This window comes from Pteropus vampyrus, unplaced genomic scaffold (assembly GCF_000151845.1).
Source record: "Pteropus vampyrus isolate Shadow unplaced genomic scaffold, Pvam_2.0 Scaffold55, whole genome shotgun sequence".
Lineage (NCBI taxonomy): Eukaryota > Metazoa > Chordata > Mammalia > Chiroptera > Pteropodidae > Pteropus > Pteropus vampyrus.
Genome location: NW_011888836.1, coordinates 854,707 through 881,572, shown reverse-complemented (window position 1 = coordinate 881,572; position 26,866 = coordinate 854,707). Strand labels below are relative to the sequence as shown.

The following is a 26,866-nucleotide window of genomic DNA, read 5'->3' as shown; positions in this document are numbered from 1 at the left end:
CAAAAACATAAAACAATTTATATGTATCTTCTATTTTAGAATTAAAGAGTCAAAACTATGAGCAAAACATACAAGCCAATTAAATTTAAAAAATAATAAAATTAATGCTTGCATAAAATCTTCACTTAAGATAAACACCTTGATACAAAATTAATGATCAGGTAACTGAGGAGATTCTGGAAAAGGGCGCATTTGGTGCTTGCTCCATGGGTGAATTCTTGGTCAATGAGAACCGGAGAGATGCTATGAAGAGGCTACATAAGTCTTACTCAGCAAAATAGAAAATAATAAAAACTTGCAGGAAGTTTTTTAGAGTAAGCCTAAAAGGAACATTCAAATACAATTTTAAGTATTGTGAGTTAATTTATTAAACTGTTTCATTTTAAGAATGCCTTTTTAGCAGTATCAAGAAGTCCAACCATGCATACCTGTAGCCCACCTGTACCCCATTCTCGGCATCCTGTTTGGGAAACACTGACCTATTTTGCCATACCGCTGAAATAATAAGTCTTAAGTAGGCATTGGTAATGGTCATCAATATTTTCAGTTTTTCTCTGCTTCCTAGGCAGTCAGATAGATGACACTTCTCATCTTCCTTGACCTTAGACATGACCATGTTGTTTGCTTTGGCCAATAAAATCTGGGGATCAAAGTGACACATACCACTTCGCAGCAGAAGCATTCAAAAGTTTGATATTCTCTTTCTCTGTAGTGGCAATTAAGAAAGAAAAAGTTAAATGAAGGTAATGCAAAATGGAAACCTTTGAGATGAGTGAGCCACCCCATAGAGAGCTGCCCCAGAGATCACCTGCTTCCATAATGGACTCTACATGAAGGAGAATTCGCCCTTTTTGTTGCTGTTGTTGTTGTTAGGCACAGAAGACATGGGTAATGGTTAGTGTGGCGCATCCAAGCCTACCATATTTGATAAGGCCTCAACTTGAGTGACCTAAAACTCTCTCAATGCAGTAGAATTAGGATGAAGTGTCTATTAAATGAGATAAATCTAAATCAAATCTACCATAGATTACATTCATAAAACAAAAATATTTTTATACTTAAAAGTCTTGGTATTACCCCACAAAAGAAAGGTTTTATTAAAATGTTCTCTAAAACATTATGAAATCTATTAGAGAATCTGTTATTTCATTTCCTTCACAGGGAAAATCAGGTTAATATTTAACTAACATCTATAGACAAGTTACCACAAATAAAAAGAAAGGAATAAAGAGCGATGATATTCTTCTTTGATATGAAATTGAAAAAAATCAAAACAAGCAGTAGGGATGATATAGAAGAATGAGTATGGCATCAAAAATATGAAATTTAGATTTTCAATAGCCCAATAATGCTATGCATACAATTTTATATATTACAGAATTGAAAAAGCAGTAAGATTATTGCATTCTCCTTTGCATGCATTCTAATAACTCAAGAAAATTGTATTGTTCTTCATTTCATTGATATTCTTCCTCCAGGCATTTCTACACCATGAAATTTAGTGAAAACTCTTTCTTTTGATAGAATACAACTAAAAATATATAAAATTATCAGTGCTCAGGAAGTATTATTTTATTATTATTATTTTTGCAAAATATGCCGATTAACAAATTACACTGAAATATTACTACCTCTAATTAAATTACTCTGACAGAGCATGGGTTATGTAGAAACTCTTTTTCCCAACTGTATCATTATTCTTCTCTGAAACCGATGCAATTTAGTTTTATATTTCAGCCTACTTATATCAATAAAGAAGGAATTCTAATTCCTAATTTTTGTGACAGATCTGTTAATTTTTAAAGAAAAAGAGGTTTAGTAATAAACTTCACTGAAAACTGAAATTCTTGCTAACTGAAGCTTTCAAAAACGCCACTGGAAAAGAAAAAAAAAATACTAAACTAATCTTGTGTCTAAATCAATTCAACAATATGGACTCAAAATGTGCTACAGAGACCAGAAAGAACAAATGAATGTCTCTGTGGAATGTCCAACTTACTAAGACATGGGAGGAAAAAAAAAGGATGTTTTATAGTTGATGAAACTTGAATAAAAGAAAGAAGTACATAGAATATAATGTCCAAATTAGCCCTACTGGTATGACATGATGTCACTATTTATTTCATAAAGCCAATGAAGTTATTCAATGCAATTACATAAATTCCCGAAGTAGCCAATGAAAGTAAGTAGTAAAAGCATTTAACAAATTCTAATATAAATTCAGTTAATGCATTATTATTTGGAAAATATCACCAAACAACCTGAAAAAAAGAAATGGCCTCTCAGTCCATCTTTGTATTTTTGTCTCTATGTCATTACCCAACTTTTAAAAGAATTGTTGTATAAATCCTACAAAGCTGCTCCAGTAGCATTAATGTATTTTTCCAACAACCTAACTAGATAGTATTTCTTAGATCCAGTTCAACTCACTCTGATCTACCACATATAGTCATAAGGAAAACAGGGAGAAGTAATCTATGACATATAATTTTAAAATAAGCTATGATTTTAATGATTAACATAAAAGAAATAAAGGGCTATTTAAAGATTACAGTGTTTTACACAAAAGTATAAATACATAAGTTGAATAATACTCTTTTTAAATACCACTTACTTATATTTAGAAATTACATTTTATGCTTACTAAATTATTATGGTGTCCAGAACTGCAGTAATTTCAAAATGCAGTTATTTGTTTAAAATAAACAAAAAATAATACAAAACAAAAAAAAATCCTCTTCCAAAGTGTTTCCTCCCTCTATGACAGTCCAAAATGAACATTTACCTCTGTGAATGTACCAACTCAGCGACTTGAATAGCTGGGCAAAACTCTGCAGCTTCAATGGACAACAATAAGCCTTATTCTCATTAATGGATTGACATTTCCTCTTGGAGAAATGGTTACACTTCTATTTCACCATTCTCATTCATTATGCCAAAGTGAATGGGATTAATTGTAACATTTGGCCATCTCATGTACATTCCACACCATGTGACTTATCTGGAAACATCTCAGGTGCATGAGTGCTCTATCTAGGAGCATTAATCTCATCCTGTCCCTCTCTGAATGCCACTATAGCATTCATAGGCCAACTCTTCAGTGGACTTATGAAGGGGCAAGATACCTTTACATTTTACAGAGCTAAAGATTTTGCACATTTAATTTACCCCCTGTAAATGTACAAGCTTGTATTAAAGGATTTTCATTACATTAACCAAGGTGATGGCAAGGCAAATGTCCTGTCCATATATTATTTGCTTCCAACTTAGCTTTTCCCAGTTTGTCTTATCTACAACAAACTGAGTTAGGCTAAAACAATACCCTTATCCTGTCCTGATAAGCAGATGCAATAAGCAATCTGACACATATTTTTGCTTAAAAGTCTCAGCAAATACTAATGTTTTAGAATATATTAAAATCCCTATTTAAAAAAAATTAACGTAGACATTTGACTTCCAGAGGCATAAAAATTAAATCAAACAACAGATGTAAGCAATTTGAACAATGACAGAAAAAATAAGCATCTAAATGAGAATGATAGACAACTTATTTAATGTGAATTTTTCATTTAAAAAACATTTTTAAAAAAAGATATAAAAACCGAAAGCAGATAGAAATGCAAGGCTGAAGGAGACTTGCACAGAGCATGGCACGGCACAATGAGTCCATGTGTTTGATGTACCACCTTGTTCCTAATACAAAGCAATGATAATAAAGTATAAAGAGTTAAAACAAGACAAAATTTTATTTTTGAGGCAGACTCAAAAATAAGATGAATATCCAGAAATGGACTTAATGTAAATTGTCAATTGGATAGGAAGCAAGTGGGGGCAAATGAAGTTCAGTTTGCAAGGCGAAGGGGCTTGAAGGTGAGAGGAAGTAGGGTACAGCATCCATGATGCCACTTTACATCAAGAAATGGAGCTGGGGCTGGGTTGGAGCTGGGTTTGTGCAAGGGCAGAATGAGAGATTAAAACCAAAATCCCCCTCACAAGGAGCCTGAAACCCCCAATCATTACACATTAAAAAATCTAATACTAAAGATAGCCAACAAAATCAACAATCAGAACCTAATAAGCTCCAAATGAAATTAATTTCATGAAACATTCTTTCAGTTCTCCCACTGGCCATTCATTCTCCATCTCTGTAAGACACTTCAGGGTTCAATACTGGACCTTTATTTTACCATTCTCATTCGAGGTGATTTCAATGAGCACGAAGGTTTTAAAACCCACCTGTATAAAGATGAATGGTGAATACGTATGAACAAACATTGACTGCTCCCCTGAGATATAGATTCCTACATCCAACTACCTACTTGCTCCCTCCACTCGGATTTCTAACAGGCAGCTCAAACTGAACAGGTGGCAAAGCCAAACTCTTGATTCGCTCTTGCCCCTGCACCCAGCGACAAACTCCATGATAAACAGATTCGCCTCTCACACAAATGCGCAGACTACACATCTAGGAGTTGATCTTGACTCCTTCTTTTTCCAAATGTAATCAATTTGAAGTCCTGGCAGCTCTACTCAAAATATGTCCCCAGTATGGCCATTTCTCATCACTTCCACTGACACCATTTGATCATCAGTCATTATCTGGCCTGAATCACAGCTAGAGCCTCTAACTGGCATATCACTTCCACTCTTCATGACACCTAGAGTGGCCTTTTAAAACATAAGTCAGATCCTGCTCAAAGACTTCCTATCACAGGGAGAACAAAATCCTTAACAAAAGCAACGTCCCTGCAATGTCCTCCTCCCTTCTTCTCTTTGCCCACTGGACCACTGCAATCACATAGGCTACTTTATGATTCCTCCAATAAGCCAAATTGATTTCTGCCGCAGGTCACTTCTGTATATTTAAAATAATACACAGTGCAGGACAGAAGAGAGGAAAAAATAAAAGAAGAGGAAGCAAGAAACTTTGGAAAACTGACAGGCGATTCAATCAATTGTCCAGATAAAAAGATTGTTAGGTTCATTTAGGTCTCATATAGGCTTTACAGTTAAGATTACCTTTCCTCACATTTCCCAACTTTCTTCCTTTCTTTTCTTTACATGTTACTGGTATTCAATGAATGATTGGAGTTGACTTTTTCTAGTCAAACCAGATAATGAATAAAATGAATGTGAGATCTTCTTTTTTACTTATTAGTTTGACTAGAGATGAGTGATATGAATCATAGAATGCGTAGGGGAGGGGTTTAGCCTATTATGAGTCTTCTTAAGAGCTAAGCAAATAGAGAGGCAGCAAACAAAAGTGTTTTAGTTTTTGCAATCTAGTAATTGATCTAATGATCATAATTTGCAGCCATGGATAGGATACCACTGAGTAACCACAGTCTGTGCTCTACTGTACCACACAGCCTCTTAAACAACACTGGAATTTGAAAACTTGCGGGAGGAAGGAACAAATTCTAACCAGATCTTCAGTAGTAATAGACAAGGCCAACAACAGTATAGTGTTGAGCCAGTGTTCATTCACATACGCACTAAGTCTCCCCAAATTGAAGACTGGTAAGAATTAACATAAACTTGTAGGTTCAGCATCTCTACCACCAGTTATAATCCTGCTGCGATGACAATGTGTATAGGACGACTCTTAATGTAAGGAAACAAAGGATAAAAGTGATATTATACCCACTTTCTCAGATCCAACAGCACAAGTTAATAATATCATGTTAATCTGTTTTCTATGTATTATATGAATCCATCTACCTATCGATATATAAAAGTTTAGCGTTTAGCACTATACTCGGAACAGAGTTTAAGTAGTCAACTATTCCTCTCATGACTGCTGTCTCCAAGTCAGGAGTTCAGAGTTCAGAATATTTGTGATATAATTTCTCATTTGGATATCACCTGCAATGATCCAAATATTTACATGTACTTGTTTGAATCTTTACACGTAGGGAAACTAAAGACCACAGAGTATAAACTACCTGGTCACACTGAGAGTGGTGGCACTGATGCCTGAAGTTCTTGGGGTCATCTTAAGGAGAACCCACTACATTTCAGGACCAAGGGAAATTTCCATTTCTCGCCAAACCTGCACTCAATGAAAACCAAATAATTCCTGTACTCAATGAAAACCAAATAATTCCTAGTCTACAATTCAAGGTGCATATAGAGATGGATATGTCAAGCTCCCTTATCTCTAGGAGTTAAAATTTAAGAGAAAAGGCCTTCAATAACTAACAGTAAAGTAAAACAAAACATAATGAGATGAGCAAAACTAATATGCTCTTGAGAATTGTGTTTGAATGGAGGAAAGGAATCACTGCAAATGTAATGGAAATGGCAGCTGGCTTTTGATCTGAGCAAAGAAGGATGAGCAGGATTCTAATATGCTGCGTGGGGAGAGGTGAGAGTCAATGGCTTCAGCAATAATGGGGCACAGAAGCCTGGCAGTGGTGATGGCTTCGCAGAGGCACTGGTGTTTATATAAAGAACAGTGCCTGGATCAGCACAATTGTTCCCCGCTCACTGCCTTTGTTAAAGATGAGTATTTGTGAAGGATTTTTTTCTAGGGAAAAATTGTTTGGCTAGGTGTCTTTAGGACATATTACCTTGGTGGGGGAGATATTTTTATGGCCTCTTATTGAGAAAAGCAGTCTCCAGGTAGACTGAAATCCATTAGGCTGAAGGAAGAAATGTCAACAGAGGCACAACCTAAAGATCAAATCACTGATGCACAGGAATTGGTTCACAGAATTTAGGGGCAGTGTGTGTAACATGCATGTCTGAGAGTAAGATTAAGTGTTAAAATGTAAATGTCATTGTAGTTTTTATAAAAAGGCTTAACATGTCCCTCTTTCTTGAGCCCATGGGTTAGATCTATTAATATGAGAAAGACCATTAGTGGCACTTTTTAAACACAGGAATTATTCAAAAATACACAATGTAATATGCAAGATGTGATTACAAAGAAATGGGATTGATTCCACAAATCACATACAAAAATCAGATTCATTACATAACAAGCACGCCTTGTATAAATTACAGTCCAACCGTCAGGGGCACTAATATGCACTTTAATTTGGAGTATAGTACAGAAGTAACCTCACCATCTAACGAGATGAATTATTAATAAAGCTAAAAGATGCTAAAAAAAAAAACCCTGCTTGTATGAAGGCCAACTCTAATCTCATGTATTTTATAAGTAATCTTCAATAAAATGCTACCATTTTATATGCAACTGAACCATAATATTAACTAGTCTGACAGAATGTCCTTTTCTTTGAACAGGAAAAATTGCATTGATAATAAGATTTTTATCTTTTTTTTTTCCTTGTTTGGTATAAAAAATAAAATAAAAAGAGAAGCGGACTATAGTTGTGGTTCCAGCATGTGAAATGATTCTCCAAATGGCTCTGGATCTTCATTTCATCAATTGCGGTATGAGGAAGTCTCACTCAATAACTGCTAATATCTTTTACAGCACTAAAAATATATGCATACCCATAGTCTAAAATTCAATATCATAACAGGTCCCTGAGTGACTATCACCACTGAAACCTTTATTCTCATATTTTTGCTTTGTTTTTGTTTTTCTTGCTGTTTAACAGGTTTTAAGTAAAATACAATGGCTTCTCTGGGGCAAAGCAAAGGAGAACTCTTAAGGGAATAAAATTGTTTCCAATGTATTTTTCTCTGGTTTTTAAAAAGCACTAAATCCCAAAACCAAGTTAAAATCCAAACTTCACATTCCATGTAACTATAGATGAAAGGGCAGCAGTAGCTACAGTGCTAAAAATCACTTCTTTTCAATAGATTAACAAATTGCATTGGCACTAATAAATTATAATGTATAATCTAGGTGCTTTTCGTTTGCTAAAATTTGTAAGTTATCACAAAAAGCAAAAGAAGCTCAGTCATTCTGTCTGAAACACAACTCTTCCTAGAATAGACCAGCCACCTTCTTCCCATGAAACAGATTTCAGTCATTTCATCACTAAGGTCTCACAATGAGTATAAATCCTTGAAGATCGAATGACACTAACAGTACTTTAAGTTACAAATTCGTGCTTCATCCCCTTTGAAAATAATGTCAACAAGAAAAAGTAAAACTCAAACTTCTTTAGAACAGTTCTATAAAACTGTTTAGTAAGGAATACAAAACAGCTGTTAACCGGAAAATTAAAATAGGCATTCAAGAAAACTAAGGATACAACCCATGATTCCTCTTGATTTACTATTTTGATGAGATAAATGCTCTTTAGCAAAGATAGACTGAAGACCTACGAAATTCCTTGGAAGATATATGGCAAAAAGAAACCCAATATGATTCTACTTCGGTTTAAGAAATGACAGAAAAGGTGCTCCATTGAATTTTACATGATACATTTTCTTCTAAAATATTCTAATAAAATAAACTCAGTATTTTTTGTAAAACATACATTCTCTATTCTGTTCTTATAATAGCCATACATAAGCATTTTATTGCAAGTTTTGTATTTTAACGTGTAGCATTCTTTTCCTAAGGTTCAAAGTCATTTTTTAAAATAAGCTATTTTATATGCACAAACTACTTTTTGATAATTCTTTCACGGATTACAGTTTAAACTTTACAACAAGCAACTTTGTTGAATATCTTATTGTTTTTCTAGGCGGTTTCAAATCCCTTGATGTTTGGCAAGTTTTTACAAAATTAATGAGGTTAACCTTCATTTTTCAGACTTGCAGAGTTACTTTATGTTAACATAGACCTCTTAATTAAAGATGACTCATAGTCAAGGACTTTTAAATTTGACTTTTCCTTTAGGAAAATCTACTAAGTTCAAAGTAGACCCTAAAAAAGAGAGAAGTATATAATATTTTCTAATCTTTAACACATTTAGGCAACTAAATGCAAGTTAATCTCACTTAAAATAAATTAGACTTATGAAAAGATAGACATCTGAACAAAAACTTAGAGACATTAATAATGTTTTTCACTTTATAAAGTTCCTTTTTGTAGCTGCATAGTGTTTTACCTTCTTACCCTTTTCATACTTAAATGTATGTGGCTTACTACAAGACAGGCACTGTGAGATGTTCTAGAAACAAAGTGAATTGTGTTTTCTACCATCAAGGGTATCACAGTCTCACCTAAAAATTATGTGAATTAAATAGAAGAGCTACATAGTGAGGATTAGGAAAATTAGGCCAAGAAATTAAATGACTGAAGTTGGCACTGAGGATTATAATTAAAGAGTACTACAAAATGTATAGTTTGCCACAAAAAATATTTGCTTTGGAAAATGTTAATTTTCTTGCAATTTGTAGGAAAAAATGTCTACTATATACAGAAAGTGGCAAGTATAACTTTTTGCAAAGTTTCGTCAGCTGGATTTGAAAATGTGCACTTCATTTTGAAATACAAATGTGCAATTCTTTAGAGCTACACCCCAAAGAAAGAAAAGGAGAAACAGTTTTTAAATATTCCTTTCTTAAACTATCACCCCTGCCCCACAGAACATCTTTGCACAATTTTATGATGCTTTAGTTTGTTTTTAGAATAATAGAAATTCATAGAATCACTGAATTGTGTTTAAAATACAAAAACATGCTTTGTACATAAGCCTTTTTATTTTATGCTTCGTTTTCCAATTTCACTAAATCACTGTTGAAGGGAATGAATAGGCAATTTTTGTTACCTGAAAGGAAAATATATGATTCTGCTTGGTTCTTTAATTTCTCAGTGAAGATATACACATAGCTCTTTAATAAAAACATGCCATCGAGTTTCCATTTCCCATAATTCCTTCTGCATCGTGAACAAAGTCATAATAGGTATGTCAGAATGAAAACAGGGATAAAGTTCTTTTGAGCTGACGGAAATGCCTATGCAGCTTTTTAAAACTGGAATACTGACCGTCAGCAAAATAGAGATTGGGTGGCTCAAACTGAGCCCATATTACATCTGATTCACTGATCCCTTTCAAATTCTTGCCCCCAACCTCGGAGCAACACAAAACCTTCCTGAGCTCTGTCGGTCCTTTTGTCTGTTAGAAAAACAAAATACGACATGAGATTAAACTCTTAGGGGGTAAAAAAGCATTTCTTTTTGGACAAATATCTCTCTTTCGGTTATCTTAAGATGCAAGTTCTATCTTGTTTTTTTTCAGGTAGTATACATCCATCACCTATTATTTAGCAATCTGTTAAGGTAAAACATCTGTAGCTCTCCTAGCTTTCTCTAAAGGAGCAACTTACATGAAGAGTCAATAATAAACGTGCTTTGTGTACCCAGCGGCGCTCAAAGTGCTTAGAAGATCATTAAGATTGGTAAGGAATGGTTGATTTTATACCCTAAACTGGGTATGAATCTGAGATTAAATGTCAAAAGTCTGAGAATACTTGTTAAAATACAAAATTTCATAATTAAAGAATGTAAAATGAAAGATGCTAAGTGCACAACATGTCCTGAAAATATTTTGCTAATGAGTAGATCCCAGATTTTTAAAGAGTGCTTTTTCCCCAGATTCTGATAGATGTTAAATGCATGAAGAGACTTTATGAGGTTCCAGAGTAGCTTCCTACATGAAGGCAGAACTACTTTTAACAATGGCTTGTCAGATGTTGTCTTGTTCTTGAACATCCTCCTTTGAACAATAACTTTCCAGCACACGCTATATGCCAAAAAGTTTAGTATAGCATAAGAACGTTATGAAAACCAGTGAAAAGTCTATGGAAATACTCTGGGACATGTTGAACCTTGAAGGATTTTGGGATGTGAAAATAAGAGAGTTCCAGAAGCAACAGGAATAACACAGAACAGAAGAAAAGAGGCAAATGACATGACCCAAAAAAAAGGCAAATGCCAGCCATTGCTCAAAATATAGTTTATTTTGCAACCATTACCACAATCTAATTTTAGAACATATATTACCCCTTTGCAGTCACTCCTCTATTACCCACCCACCCGCTCCTCAAGCCCAGGCAAACACTAATCTACTTTCTGATTTTATAGCTTTATCTATTCTGGATTTTCATATAAATGGAATTTTATAATAAAAAAGTTTTTATGGAGATATAGTGGAAGATACATCTATAAGTTTAGTGTGGGCACACTGCAGAGGACTTGCAAACACATGAGATGCTGAAGGTTTCTGGGCAGGAGAAATGAAAGTAAGGTTTTAGGACAAGTGACCCAACTTAAACGTCCAGGCTGAAGTATGAATGAAAGCCCAAAGACTGGCAAAGCACTGAAGAGGTTAGTGTTTGAGCCTGAACTAAGGATTAGAGCCAGAGAGATGGCAACAGGAATCCCAAAAGAATATATATCCAAAAAGATGGTGAAGAAAGAATCCAGAGAAACTGGCAACTAATCAGATGTGAGGATGAGGAATGGCTACGAAAGGAAAACGGGGAGTCAAAAAGGATTCCAATACTCTGAGTCTAATTGGTGGAAAGATGAATGGAAATGGCTTAAATTTGAAGGAGAAAATAGTTTTAGCACACATTGCTTTTTGAGAACTGCTGATTTAATTTAGCTTTAAAAAAATATATATGAATTGTGAAACTTCTGACTACCTGACATTGGGCTAGGTGTAGAGGATTCATTAATTACCACACAAGCCACACCTGGCGGAGCTCCTGGTCTGATTTTAGAGACAGATAAAAATCGCTTGCCTAATTGAAGTCATAGGAATGAGGGGAAATCTTTCAGGAAGAAAGTCACGTCTAATCTTAAATTTTCCTGTCGAGATTATCTTATTTAGCTGTCTTACTGACAGCCAATATCTGATAGCCATCTCGTATGCAAGTGTCTGTCCAAAAAGATGAAAAATATACTGTCAGCCCTTGTCTTATTTTCCTCCTTATTAAATTTATTAGTTTCTTTACTCATGGACCTTTACTAATTTGCTTTTTGTCCTCTGCACCACATTCTAATTTGCTAGTACCTTTTTCAAATGTAAATTTTACAAAACTAAGTTCCTTAAGTTCAAACACCGGTGCAAATTACTGCAAGATAACATATGAGTACCTACTGAATGTAAAATGCATTTCAGCTTTTGTAACTCCTATGCAGACTCGGCAATTTCTTGTGAGCTTATGAATCTTAGAAAGTATTGATGATAACTAAGCAATGCACATCCCAGCTTTAGGATTATTCAAAGGGCAGTGGCCTCTATGGGTCATCCTTCAGACTTTTGGCCCCCTATTAATGTTCTACCAGATTTATGCCATGGGTCTAATGTCATGAAGAGTCCCTTCATTTCTCTCCTTACCATGGCCATTGAGAATTGTCTCTGCTAAGCCCATAGCCTATATTACGTGGCTTCTTGCATGAATCCACATTTCTGACATCTGGGGATTCTGAGGCATAGGGAAGGCGGGGACATGTGATGCACAGGAAGTCAGGCATTTGAGGTCAGAGCACACTGGTATACTGGCACCCTTTGCTCGGCTGCATTCTTCCAGTGCTCCTTCCAATCTGCCTTTGGATTTAGGAGACTGTTGTTGATATTGCAGCAATTTCACAGACATGATCATATTTGATCCTTACAACTCACACCAGCCTGAGTAAGCAGCAACTCATATTTCCATTTTATAAAATGAATTAATCATGGCTCAGGGAGATTAAGCAACCTGCCCTAGGTCTCACAACTGTCAAAGAGAACAAACTGCTATTATTAGGGAACAAATGAACTACAAAAAATAATGATAGGTTTCTAGTTCACATTTAGTTTATGGCTTGTTATAATTACCTATTTTCTGCTCTACCAGTGCCAAGTCAGGATTTTACAGTCTGTATCACGTGGGTTTTTTTTTTTTTTTTTGGTCAAGTTTTTCTTACCACTAATTTGTAAGGATAATTTTCCTCCAACTCTACTAGTTGTAGAAATAAGCATTTCCACAGAATTTAGTCCTGTGTGACTATGAAACAGATCTTGGTATTTTATAGTAAGACTGTAAACACAAAGAAAGCAAAGTTAAGGGTCAGTCAACACTTAAGGTTCAAGAAAAGGAGAGTATCAGACAACCAACAATGAGTCAATGTCTTCTAAACTACATTCTGATGATAACATCTGCCTTAATACTGGCGACAGCTGACGGACAATGCCAAAAACAGAAGCGAATCCCTTTTTGACAAAATACACACAAATAAAAGTTGAAAATAGTTTTTATTATGAAAATATCTTTAAATGATGCTACTGAAGGATGAATAACTTTTCTTAGTTGGAGCCAATGATGCTTATTGGAAATTGACTGGGCATTTGTGCACAAGGCCTGACTGAGAGTTAAGTATCCAAGCAAATGTGTGGTATGCTGTTGTCCTTTCCAACTGCTTTGTTTTATAGCAAAGACACTGTTCTTTAGCAAAGGAAACTATCTCAGCTTTACTGTCTGATCAAGGTAACAAAAGGACCACTATCTTATAGCTACATGGCATTTTACCAGTTACAAAACTGACTTTGCATAAGCAGAAGGCAAATTATGATTTCTGATATGGCAATACTCCAAAAACTGTATGCCAGTGGGGGAGAGTCTGCCACATCAGGAAAATAATTAACTCACTTTCAAGTAGCTAAAAATTCTGTGATGAACAGATCACATTAATTTTCTTCGGTCAGCACCCTGATAAAAACTATGTTCCTACAATTTTCATTCAACACAAAAACTCTTAGCTTCTACCTCCTATTAACAGAAGTGTCAGGAACAAAATTATCCATAGGTAGCAAAACCGGCAACTACTTGAAAAATACCAAATGCAAAAAAGCAGAGAAAACAGTATAAAGTAGAAGATGAAATGACAGAGTCCAGCAGAGAATTCTGCACACTCTCACAACAGTAAATATTGCTCTACTCAGGGGACAATATTAAACACAGAATACTAAGATGGGTAACTCCCGTCCTGGCCCTCCAGAGACTCAAATATAATGAAAGAGGAACGAATGCCAAGGATTCTAGTTCACTGTTCTCATACTAAAAGATCTTTCTTTGATCCACTGATACAGTGATTATGCCAGATACACAACATACACTGCCTCGTTTAATCCCAAGAACAACTAACTCTAATAGGCAGGTGTTATTTTAGAGATTGAAAAAAAAAGTCGCAGAGGAGTAAAGTACGAGGTTCAAGGTCACACAGTGGTGGAACTAGCATTTGAACATGGCTGTGTAATCCCAAAGCCTTTCAGGCAGAAGTTACAGGACCGAAGTCCATAGTGAACATAAGTTGAGAGTAAAATCATGAGTCACAAATTAATATCCTTATGAATAAAAATATCTTTCCTTTAGGAATTGCACTGGAGTATACATTTATAAAATAATGAAATCTTTATCATTTGGTACATTCTTGAAACTCTTTTAATTGGCATGTTTATAAAAGTGGTTTTCTGAAGCAAAAAAATCTCTCCATTCTACTTAAAATAAGGTATCCATAGGCACTGGGGATTCATAAATATTTCTGACTTTTCTAAAAGAAAATTAGAATTCATTTGATTTCTCACTGGAATATATATCAAGTTTTATACGAAATAAGAAAAGATTTCTACTGTGTACTTCCTACTTTAATCAGAGCCTGAATCGGACCCCAGACTCACCAGGCAAAGTCAAAAAAATGGACAGTCAGCAGGTGTCTGTGTGTTTTCAATGGATAAGTGTCCATGACAACAGGAAAAAATGCCACAGCAGTGCAAGCAACACTGTTAGTAGGCTCCAAGAGATTAGGAATAGAATTAGCCTAGAGATCAGTCTACGTAGACTCTTTCCCTTCCTTCTTATATATGAATCATTCTTAACAGAGTTAAGAAATATTACAAAAGCATGACCTGCCTCCATGTCACTTTTATACCTGTTCCTGATTTTTTTCTTCTTTATTCATAGATAAGCTTTTCTGCTTTTATAATACCTAATAATATAGCACTAGAATTAATGGAATAATGTTTTATTATTAACCTTAAGGAATATTCTAGGTTAGAGGGTCTTTTTCTGTAATTCCATGATTAACCAGCCAGCCTCAGATGACAACTAAGGTGATGTGTTTGATACTTACATGCATTCTTTACAGAACAGTAATATAGTTGGGGCAGCTACATTGATGGTCTGACATTACACTTCCAAAACATTTACAAATCTTAAACTTTGATAAATTTTGTTCTATTTTTCATTCATTCATTCAACAGTTATTTATTGAGATCTTACGATGTGCAAGACACTGTTAAAAGCCTCGGGGATATAGCAGTGAGCAAAACAAATACATAATGTTTAAGAAAAACTGACATTTTAAAAAATATTTATAAAAATAAAATTTGTATTGACTAAATAAGTTATTACAGAAAATTAAGGCTTTAAAAGTAAAATTTTAACCTTTCTGTTTGAAGTCTATGAAATGAAGGGATTTTATCATTTTCCATTACAGAAGAACAATAATAAAACAGAGTAGCTAGAATTAGTAACTTCTAGCAGGAGACTAGGCCTGACACAATAAAAACAGGTTTGGTTTGAAGGAGCTGATAGAGATTTGTGATTTTTAAGGGCATCTGAACAACTTCTCTAGTGGCACCGAGTTTTCATTACATCTCATTTCACTTCAAACTTTACGGCTTTTCCTCGTGAAATAAAGATCCCACCCGCACTATTCTTATAATTAGCATATTTGAAAAATATCATTTTCATTTCAAGTTACAAATAAAGTAAAGTTAAAAGGAATTATTTCTCTAAGGACAAAAGTTGGATAGAGACCAGGAGGAGCTGGAGAAGCTGTGTTTGCGAGTGAATGATCTCAACTGAAAGGATCAGCGTTGAAGAACTCACCCCTGGCTGGACGGCTCATTTCCTTCTCAGGCTCTTGGAATTTTGAACAGATATATAAAAACACTGAGACCTGCTGATAGTGTGTTAACTTTTGGCTGTACATTGGAAGAGAAATTCCAAAAACCGTTCCACTTCTTGACTGTTAACTTCTTTGTCTCTTCAAGACTTACCTGGTATTCTTCCAATGCTATCCTTTTTGCTTAAGTTCATTTCTGTTACTTGCAACCAAAAGAACATAATATCACATCTCCTCCCACTGGTCCATTTTGTATGCTTCATTTGAAGTCATCTTTTTTCAAATCATCCTGCTAAAAATTTTCAACATTTCCTGCTGCCAAATGATAAAATCACATCGACCAATATTCCAATATTCACTTTATGATACTTCTGTAGGCTTTCAAATGTAGATCTAGGTACACGCATAGCCTGTCACCACTTCCATACCTTGCCTCCCATTCTTCCTAAATCACTACTGAAAATGGTAATGGAAATGGCAGTGAACATTATTTTAATGATATGTTTGGCTTCAAATGCTAGAGCTGCCAATTATGAGATGCAGAAACTTGTACATGTTTTCTTACCTCATGAAGCCTTCGTTTGTCTTTAATAAAGTGAAAATAATAATATCTTGTTCCTAGACTTAAAGATTTAAAAAGACCATATATATAAAATCACCTAGCACAGGCCCTAGCACATAGACTGTTTTCAATAAATTAGAGACATTTTTATTTCACTATGACTTAAATTTTTATCTCTAACCCGAAACATTGTCTTCAGATTCAGAGCCATGGATTTAAGTGCCTATAGGACCTTTCTACCTGGAAAGACCTCAAATTCAAATTCTATCTGTTCTAAAGGAAAATTAACACCCACGTTCCTTCCAACCTGGGTGGTCCTACATCCCTTATGCCTTGAAGAATGGTATCACCATCCACCAGTCACCCAGCCACAACTATTATCTTATCTTCCTTCACTGTCCAATGGGTCTTTATGCCCTGCAGACTTTACCCCTTAAAATCTGTGGGATCCATCCTCTCGTTTCTTCCTGGCCCTCAGATTGTCTATATTGTTCACCAGGCCTCCAGTAATAGCTTCTTAATGACTATTCTCTGCCTTTGTTACGCTCACCAAATTTACCCTTCCAACAGCTAATGAATAAGTCTTTCTAAAACTCAAAGTGATCAAGTGTAAATCTATGAATAGTTCCCCATTGATTAGAGAATAAAAATGTACTCTTTAGTCTGTGACACACCTCCTTGACAATGTGGCCATGGCCTAAAGTCAATTCTCTCATCGTGCCTTGATAGTGAACTCCATTCCAATCATAGCCACTTGCTTACAGTTTCTACAGCACACCAGATTGTGGCAGACTTCCTCTGCCTTGTTCTTGGTGGTGCATCTGAGTGGAATGCCCTCAATTCAGCACCCTGGCGAGTGACTATGCATCTTTCAACGGTCGCTTCCCTTATGAAACCCTGGCAGATACAGCCTTCCCCCAAGTGTGCTCCAACCATAATGCTTAAATACTTCTATCACTTCTAGCACTCACACTTGTATTTAACATACTTTTCTATATATTTTTCCAAACTGAAAGGCAAAGCTGCGCTTTATTCCTTTAGTGTCTCTGGTGCTCAGCTCAGGCCCAACACATAACAAGCTCTTAATATATGCTTGAATGAATGAAGGTAACAAACAGAGACAGTTGAGGGAATTTAAATTTTAATTTCAAGAATGAAAAGCATAGTTCAGAGTATGTTTTAGAGTCTGTAGACGTTCAGTGTCTCACAGGACCCACAACAATACAGAATATGATAACTGTTCATAATTATGATTTCTACTCATTAAGAAAGCATTCCATCATAGCTATTCAGAATACCCTATTTAAGGTAATCAAGTATGTGATGAAGCTGAAACATTGTTCCAAAAGGGGTTGAGTCAAGCATTCATTTTTGTAAGATGGCTATTGCCCCTTAAATAACAATTTGAAAGACTTGTAAATGCTTCATAGTCTAATTTAAATACAGTACATTACTAGACAACAATAGCTTACTATTGTCTAGTAATTTGTGACCATCTTCTACATTATTAGGAAATTTAGGAAACTTTAAATAAATTTGTACATAAGTTCCTTAAGGGATAATGGAATTTTAAAAAGAAACCTGGAGGATAAAAATGCCCTGGGAGAATCTGTTAAGAGCCAATTACAAGAGAGAATTATTTCTTTAAAAAAATGTTAATAGCTATGCCACAGTAAAACATTAAGAATATATCCAAAGATGTGGTCAGAAACCAAAAAATAATTTTTTGACAAAAGTAATTCAGTGCAGAGAAAATGCTCTGCAAATTTACAGAATGCATCCTAGGTTAACAGGTCTTCTGTGAAATATTTTCACAGACCAGAATAAAATTTATGTAATTTATCCATCATGTTCAAACTAGTTAATAAAAAAATTAAAGAAAATGAATGAATATTTTGATAAACTTTTAGATGTGCTGCCCATTCCAAGGTTAGTAAATATTTTTTAAAAAACTCATTTGTACTTTCCAGTGAACTTCATTCAGAGAAAAAAAAAAATCACAATTTTATATTTAAGATTTCATTTTTTGTTGAACTGGAGTAATGGATAAGAGTGACGGGAGCCATGACTGATTCAGTACATTTCTTCTTTTAAAGCAGCCTTAAGGCAGGTACACAATATTACCTTCGTAAAATCTAGTGGAGGATGAGAAAAGGAAGACGATGAATTTCAAGAATCATGCATTACTGGGATATGCTAGAAACCAAACGATTGTAGTGTTTGATATGATTCCCAGAGAGATGCCTTTGCACTTCAAATTTTCTATGGCCTTGTGATCTGCCATACTTCAGGCAGTTCACAAGCAAATTACCATCACTTCCATAGGAATTGGATTCTTAACTGTAAGAGAAGCAACTAAGATACAAAAGCACTAAGAGATTTAAATATCTAGAAACTTGCTAGAAGCTAAGAAGAAACGAGATATTGATAAAAGTTACATATCTATCATGGAAAGCCATGGTTCTCTATATTTATGGCTGAGCAAGAATACATCAAAATACTCTTCATTTTACATCCCAAGATGTATTCAGATCAGAGGGTACTGGCCTGCTGAGCACTCAGACAATAGAGAAACAACTTGCCTTCTAAAGCCATGCTGGACTTCAGCAGATATCAGAAAACAAAACAAAACCAACAAAAAAGTTTTCATCTGGTAACTCATTTTTGATCATATCGCATCGTAAATGATTTTAGGCTGACGTAAACAGATTTCCATATGAAGAATAAGACCTTGGTAAGTTGGAATTGTGATGTATTTTTACCTAAATTAGTGTTCAATGCTAAAAAAATAAAAGGAGAGGAGAGCTGAAGTAAAATTTCCCGTTAACATTTTGTTTTACCGATCTGCTTCTCCCCTGAAATTACAGGCAGAGATTTTATTATGTTAAATGTATACACAGAAACGACCCTACAAAAATGTACCTCACAGTGATAAATAATGATTCTGGTTGTTATAAAGAATAACTGTATTTGATATTTAATGTGGGTCAAATGCCTCAAAGCATACAAAGTGGGTACCTAGAGACTGACATTAAGTTTTTTGGTATTTCTCCAAGACTACAATGTAATTCATGATGCTTACTATTTCCCAGTCTATGTGAAGGTGTTTCTATTTAATAAATCTGAAGCCCCAGAACCATGACATGAATTTGAATATAAGCAAAGAATGCTGAACCCCTAACTAAATGCAGCAGTCTCTCTACTTCAGAATAGGCAAACACTGCCAGCAAAAACAACAAACTAAATTTCTGTTGAAAACAAAAACGGCAGAGCGTGAAATAGCAGGCTGCCACCAAACATTGGGAGTTTGATTTTCATCAATGGCAGCTGAAACAGCCCTCTCCTCCCACTTCTGTATGGGAGAAAGGAAAAAAAAAAAAAAAAAAGGAAAAATAAAATGTTATCCACCTCTAAAACAAAAAAAAAAAAAAAAAAAGGAAGAAAGAAAACAGACAACACTATCTGCATGCAAGCAGCACAAACCTTGTCCTTCTACTTGCTGCTCTCCAGCATGAAATATACAACAGCCACAAACCACTTTTTAGACTGTTTCAGTCCCTGAACCCATCTGATACCCCCCAGTTATCATACATTCAGAGGAATACACAGTAATTTATAAAAAGATTCTGCTGGTGTCACATCACATATTAGAAAAATTTCAAACCAGAGGGCTTCTGATTGATTTGTTTGGGGTCATATAGAGGTAAAAGGAAAAATTTGAAAAAATAAGCACTTAAAAGTGATGAGTGGCAAATCCAGCTGGCAAGGTGAATGAATGCATTTCAAAAGCCTCCTCTGTGATGACTACACAAAAACGTGCCATGAGCATGGAGCACTTGTATACCAAAACAACAGTCCCTTGTGGCTATACAGCTATTTCCATTTCACCTGTTACAATGCTAAACCTGCCCCTGAAACTCTACTTTCTGTGAGAGATGAAACTCTACTGTCTTCAGAGATAAAATGACAGTACAATTATGAACTGTGGTGTTACTGAAGGGAAAGTTAGATTGAAAAAAGCAGATTGATAAAAACTGGTAGAAAACATCCTTTGCTAGACTAGATTATTCATGATACCAGAGAACACAAATATGCTTTCAAATTTTTATATGTATTGACCATAAGGAGGCTGAGTGACTGGATTAACTTGTCACTGAATGATATCTATGACACAGACACACGCACATTAAATGTCAAAAAGCCAATAATCAACAACATCAAACTTTCTCAGCCACATCCGGAGACTTGGTCACTGCTTTTAGAAACTTTCAGTATAATTTAATCTGGATAGAATTAAATAATTATTTTGATGATTATTTTAATAGTCGGAATTAATGCACAGCAAATATTCACTAGCTTCTTCCTCCCCCTATGGGTAGAATATACTTTCCTAGTTCATTGATATGGCGCTTGGAAATGTCTTGCTTTGGTACTGGGATGTTAGTAGACGTAACATAGACAAATGTTTGAGATACACTTGCGCTGCGGGACTTGCTCTCTTGGAGGTTGTCATCGCCATGCAAAGGCACATGTTTTGAGCACTCATCAAGCTAAAGAGGATGAAGAAAACATGGAGCAGACCTAAACTCAATCTGCAGTTTGTAGCCACGCCCAGCCTGGATCAACTGAGTCCTACCCAACACACAAATGCATGAACAAGGATAACGAGTTTGGAGTGGTTTATTATAGAGCATCATTTTGGCAATAGCTAACTGAGATAATATTAATAAAGATATAATTAGTATATCATCATAAATAGTGCCTACATATTAAATAAATGGTATAGGATAAAATTAAAACACAGGTTTCATTACTGTGGATAAATACAGCATTGTTATAAGCCTTAGTAAAATTGGACCTCCTTAGTTTTACTCCTTCCAATTTTTCTACACCCACATAAGTAGCTGCTGCCATTTATCAAATACTACATGTCTCAACATCTCAAGCTAAAGCAGTTACTTTTTATTCATTTGATTCTTAAAACAATTCCAGTAATGTAACTTTATCCATCTTACTGATAAGGAAATCAAGACTCACAGAGGTTAAGTAACTCAGACCACAGAGCTAGTAGGCTGCAGCTCTAGATTTCAAATAGGTGCTTCCTTAATACTTACCATATTTCAGGAACGTTTTTTTCTCCCCCCCCCCGCCCCCATTTAAAGATGGTTAACGGAGGAACAAGCCGACTCCATAGAAGAGATATAATGTCTTTTTCACTTTTGTTGCTCTGTAGAGACTCATCTGGCACTGAAATAGCTCTCCCATTCCCACCCCCAGATGGTCCACTTGACAAGAAGAGGCCTCTGGGGAATGCCTGAAAGCTCTCTTCTTACAAAGAAGTACAGCCTAGAAAATTCCTAAGATAGCCATACGGTTTAGCTCAAGAGGATACTTAAAAAAAAAAAAAAAAAAAAAAAAAAAGTTTATTTTTTTCTTCTATGATCATTAAGTTAGTTTGGTCTTGATATGGACTACACAAAGGAAATATCAGGTTTTTTTTTTTTTTTTTTAACATACATGTCCCTAACCAGGTGTATTAATAATTAACACTGAAAAGAAAATCCTTAATTCTCAAACAATTTTTCATTTCCCAACTCTAAATCTTATGCAGATAACTTATGAACATTTTTCCATACATTCTTTTCTTGAAGTGGCTTTTAAAATATACCGATGCGGAGAAGAAGCATTATATTAAATTATTATTAATATTTCTGTTGCTTATATAATCTCTTATCACAGATTTCTTTATGTATCAGGGTAGTCAGGCTACCTCTATTTCATATACTAAAGTATAGCTAACATGAGGGCAAAGATCTGTCAAAATTTAAGATATGATAAAACTAGGTATGAGTAGGAGTAACAATGATCTTGGAATGATACTAAATGCACTAAAAATTAAGCCTTGCATAATTAATAGGATGACAGTCAGTAATATCAGGCCTGCAACTAAAAACGTCAGGTCATCTGAAGAAATGCAGTCTATAAAGGGATGTACATGTACGATGATAGATTCTATGTCAGAATCATTCTAACACATATCAGAGGTTCCTGTCTTTTAAAAATTAGGATATTTAGTGCCAAATATTATTAATAAATACAAAATAATTTAAGCCTTTGCTGCAAATGAACTATACTGAAAAAATGCTTCCTATTAACTGCAGAATTGTCCGCTCTTTATGAGTAAGTTTCCCAGCACACACCCTGTGAAACCAGTTAGAAATGCCTCTATGTCTATTTTTTCACCCCCAAATTCATGTTTACTCTCTAACCCTCACTACTTTTGAATTTGACTGTATTTGGAGATAAGGTAATGAAATAGATAATTAAGGTAAAATGAGGTCATATGGATAGGCTCTAATCCAGTATGACTGGCATCTTTATAAATAGAGGAAATTTGGACACAGACATGCATTTACAGAGAGGAAAAAATGTGTGAGGACAAAGCAAGAAGGTGGCCATCTACAAGCCGGGAGGCCTCAGCAGGAACTAAACCTGCTAACACCTTGATCTTGGACTTCTAGCCTCCAGAACTGTGAAAATATGTTTCTGTTGTTTAAATCTCATAGTCTGTGATATTTTGGTATGACAGCTCTAGCAAACTAATATATTATATAATGCTAAAAACTCTAAAAGTTAGTCACTGATTTCATTCAAAAAGTCAAGTTAGCATGACCTTAATTTTTATGTTATGTATTAAACATTTTTAAGATAATACCCAACACACCTAAAGTAAATCATAATTCATTAAAATTACCGAATATTGTCAGTAATCAATTTTCCCTGAATGCCACATATATGTATGTACACATACATATGCATCTGCATGTATATGTTTCATATATTTCTATATATGTATATTATAAAGCTGCATACATGCATACACATTTGTTTGACTCAGATTCCAATTAGATTAGTTGAAACGTCTCCTTAAATTTATTGGTTCTCTGTCCCTTTTTTCCTTTCAACAGTTTTGCTATTATTGAAGAAACCAGATCATTTGTGTTATATAGCATTTCCCCATAATCTAGATTTTGCTGATTGTAATTCTACAATGTCATGTAACATGATCCTCTGCCCTTTATATTTCTTATAAGCTAGAAGCTTGATCAGATCTAGAAGCTTGATCAGATCCAGGCTTATTATTTTTTTTGCGGGGGGGGGGGCAGCAAATACACAAACAGATGATGTTGTGTATTCCTATCAGAAGGACACAACAGATTTTCTTTCTTTTAGTCTTTGGTGATCAATGCTTGGATCCACTATTTCAATGAGATGGAAAACAGTGATGATCGATTTACATAATTCCTTTATTTATTAGCTGCAATACTTCTATAAAAAGGACTTACTTTCATTATCTATTCATACATAGGGTCGCTGTGAAATAGTTATTATGTAAAAATAAAACATGATAAACACTTTATTACCCTTTATTCAACAATTTTCAAAATAGTGACCAAATGAGTAAGTTTTTGAGATTTTTTTTCTACTGCAGTTATTAACCGTGTTAATTCCCAAACTGGCCTAGCTTGAGGAGACCTTTTGATAGTGACCAAATGAGTAAGTTTTTGAGATTTTTTTCTACTGCAGTTATTAACCGTGTTAATTCCCAAACTGGCCTAGCTTGAGGAGACCTTTTGATAAGACTAGTAATTGTTGATAGTTATGTTGCTGTATGGTAGGGCAACATGACAATCAAGGTCGTCTCATATACTTCTTGCCAGAAACATGGGATGGGCCATTTCTTCAAAGCATCCTGGATCTTTCTGGTGAACCTCAATAGAGACCCCCAGGGATATTCACTGCTATTAGATGGTCATTATTTTCAGGTATTTTCAAAGGCTAAATATAAAAAAAAAAAGTGTGTGCTTTTAAAATAAATTTATTTTTATACTTCTCATTGAAATTCCAGATGTCAGAATTTCTACTCCATCACGCTGTTCTTACTACCTCTATCTTTTCTCTTCCAATTAAAAACATGGTTACTCACTTGCTTTACCTCACAAAACACACATACAATAGTTCCTAAAACTAACACTACTACCAAATATGATTGTTAAGAGTTTCATATTAATTCTTTTGCCTTTTTTTAAGATGTTAGCGTATATCCCATTGAGGATATATTCAACTTGAGTCAACAACAGAGTCTCAGTTTTGCTGGCCTGCATTACTTTTATAGCATACCACAGATGAAAATTGTTATAACCTAAGCTTGTTCTTAATTATAAAACTATTTTTAGAACAGCCATACAGCGTAAGTCAGGTTATCCATATCATGCAACAGAGTTAATGATGCAAATATTTACATTAACATAAAATCAGACAGTTGCATATATGAAAACTTTTCAAATTTTAATGGTACAACAATAAGAAAAATGTACTATAAAATACATGTTTCATAAAAGCCTAACAAGCTCCCAAATTGTTAAAACTATAATATTAAAAAAAAAAAAGCCATACTTTAAACATCAGCTACTTAAAATGTTAGATTTAAGTAGCAGTGTAAGGCCCTCTTGTCTTTTTATGGTGATTAAAAACAAACAAACAAACAAACAAACAAACAAATAAATAATAAAAGCATATAGCTTTGTAAAATTCTTTGTTTCATTTAAAAGTACTTGAAAATATCACATCCCAAAATTATTATAGGGCAACAGCAATGTTTATACTACTTTTCTTGTATTTTGAGTCTCGACCATTTTATACTGAGCCTCTCATTTCTATTACAACATAGTCCCTATTTGGTGTTTAAAAAAAAGTGCGTAAAGGAGTCAACGACCAGCAACTGAGGAGGAAGTTCAATGATGATGGGCAGGAGAATATCCCGCTGTTTGAAGGGATGGGAGAAGAAGCAGTCTTTCTCATCCGGAGCAAAGAAAAATGAGAATTCTAGCGAGTTATTTACGGTGGCACATACCCACAACTACAGCATGTCTCACCCATTGTTTTGAGCACTAAAGCATCATTAACACATTCTAATAAAAAAATTTCACAAGGGCTCCTTTCTCATCTACATGCAAAACTAAATGTCAGCAGGAAGCCTATAGCTTCAGGAAGCCATAAAGTGAAGCTTGAACCCAGTAATGATCTTCAGCAGGGTGTCTACTAAGACAAATTTACTTGGCTGGGACAGATTTGATAGCATATGTGTCATGTAAAATGTGTATATGTAAAACTTCACACCATTTAAGCTACACGTCCCTGGGATTTGTAGACAAAAGTATCCTCTTTCATGCTTCAAAAAGTATTAATAAGCTTTTCTACATTTTCTTCCTAAAGGAGCTTCATGTTATTATTGGTAACCATCTATAATCTACAACCTTCAAAAATCACTAGCGGCGCAGTGTAATGCATATAACCAGCCCCAATTTATTCAATCATTAAGATCGACTTAGGCAAAGGAAAAAGTAATATGATATTTATTGCCTGCCTGAGAGGCGTTAACAGCCAAAACAAGTTAAAATATATGCTGTCCTTCATTTATTTCTCCAGACATGTCTAGATGAGAAACATCTGGAAATCCCTTAAAGCTATGAATTCCTCAAAGTGTGGGTGGAGGTGGGTGGGTAGGGGAGTAGAGGGAGACTTTTTCTCTCCTCTCTCAAAAGGAACCTCAACTCTGAATGATATTTGTTTGGAAGTGATCCCTGGGACAGAAGACAGTTTTTCCCACCCTTTTTCTTTCACTAGCTCCCTAAACTGGTAATCTTTCCATGAAGAACCAGTCACACCGCATGGGGATATACCAGAGTGTGATGAAAAAGAAAATAGAAGGGTGCCAAAATAAGATAGATAGATAGATAGATAGGTAGGTAGATGGATGGATGGATGGATGGATGGATGGATAGATGGATAGATGGATGGATGGATGGATGATAGATTAGATAGATGATAGATAGATAGATAGATAGATAGATAGATAGATGATAGATAGAGATAGACAGACAGACAGACAAAGGTAAAAACCAATAGACTAAAATAAACTAGATGAACATAACTGGCTATCTCCCTCAGTTCTGATGTGGTTTGAAGAAGAGGCAAAAGCAAATGAATGCGGTGACCAAACCAGAAATATTCAGAAACCTGAAGCCCTATTTAATGAAAGTACAAAATACAAAATAAAGTGAATATTTACTTAGAGAAAATAAATCACTAAAATTACTAGAGCCTTGAGAGGCCCGGGTCTCCTTCTTCTGAGATCTCTTCAGGTAGTTTACCAGAAATATTTCTAGATTACTACCTGGCTTCTCCTCCCCTTCTAGGACACTCTGAAATAATTTCCAGCAAACCCCATCACTCAGGGCCTTGAACTTTCAGTTTCCTTAGCTTAACGGTAAACTGCCTCTCATGTTTCTTACTCCCTCTGCTTGTCTTATCCAAGAACTGTGAATTTTCACGTCCTTTCTTTCTCGGTAGTTGCCTGCCATAATAAGACTTCTCATGCCCAAGCACGTCACAAATGATGCTGTACTAATTCAAGAGCTATGCTAGCTGGCTACTAAAAAACTATAAATTATAGTGACTACTCCAGTTTGTAGCTT

At 35.0% G+C, this 26,866-nt stretch overlaps 1 protein-coding gene across 3 annotated transcripts in view; it reads right to left on the bottom strand.

The window, feature by feature from the left end:
• Positions 1 to 26,866, bottom strand: part of CDH2 (cadherin 2) — a 197,157-nt gene that overhangs the window by 70,930 nt on the left and 99,361 nt on the right. The window contains exon 1 of one of the 3 annotated variants that reach the window (XM_023530796.1): positions 15,921 to 15,975. The exons of the other annotated variants lie outside the window; for them this stretch is intronic. Within the exon in view, the coding sequence (XP_023386564.1) occupies positions 15,921 to 15,960 (40 nt within the window). The 5' untranslated portion in view covers positions 15,961 to 15,975. Of the gene's footprint in view, positions 1 to 15,920; positions 15,976 to 26,866 lie in introns of those variants that run through there. 3 annotated transcript variants of the gene reach the window in all.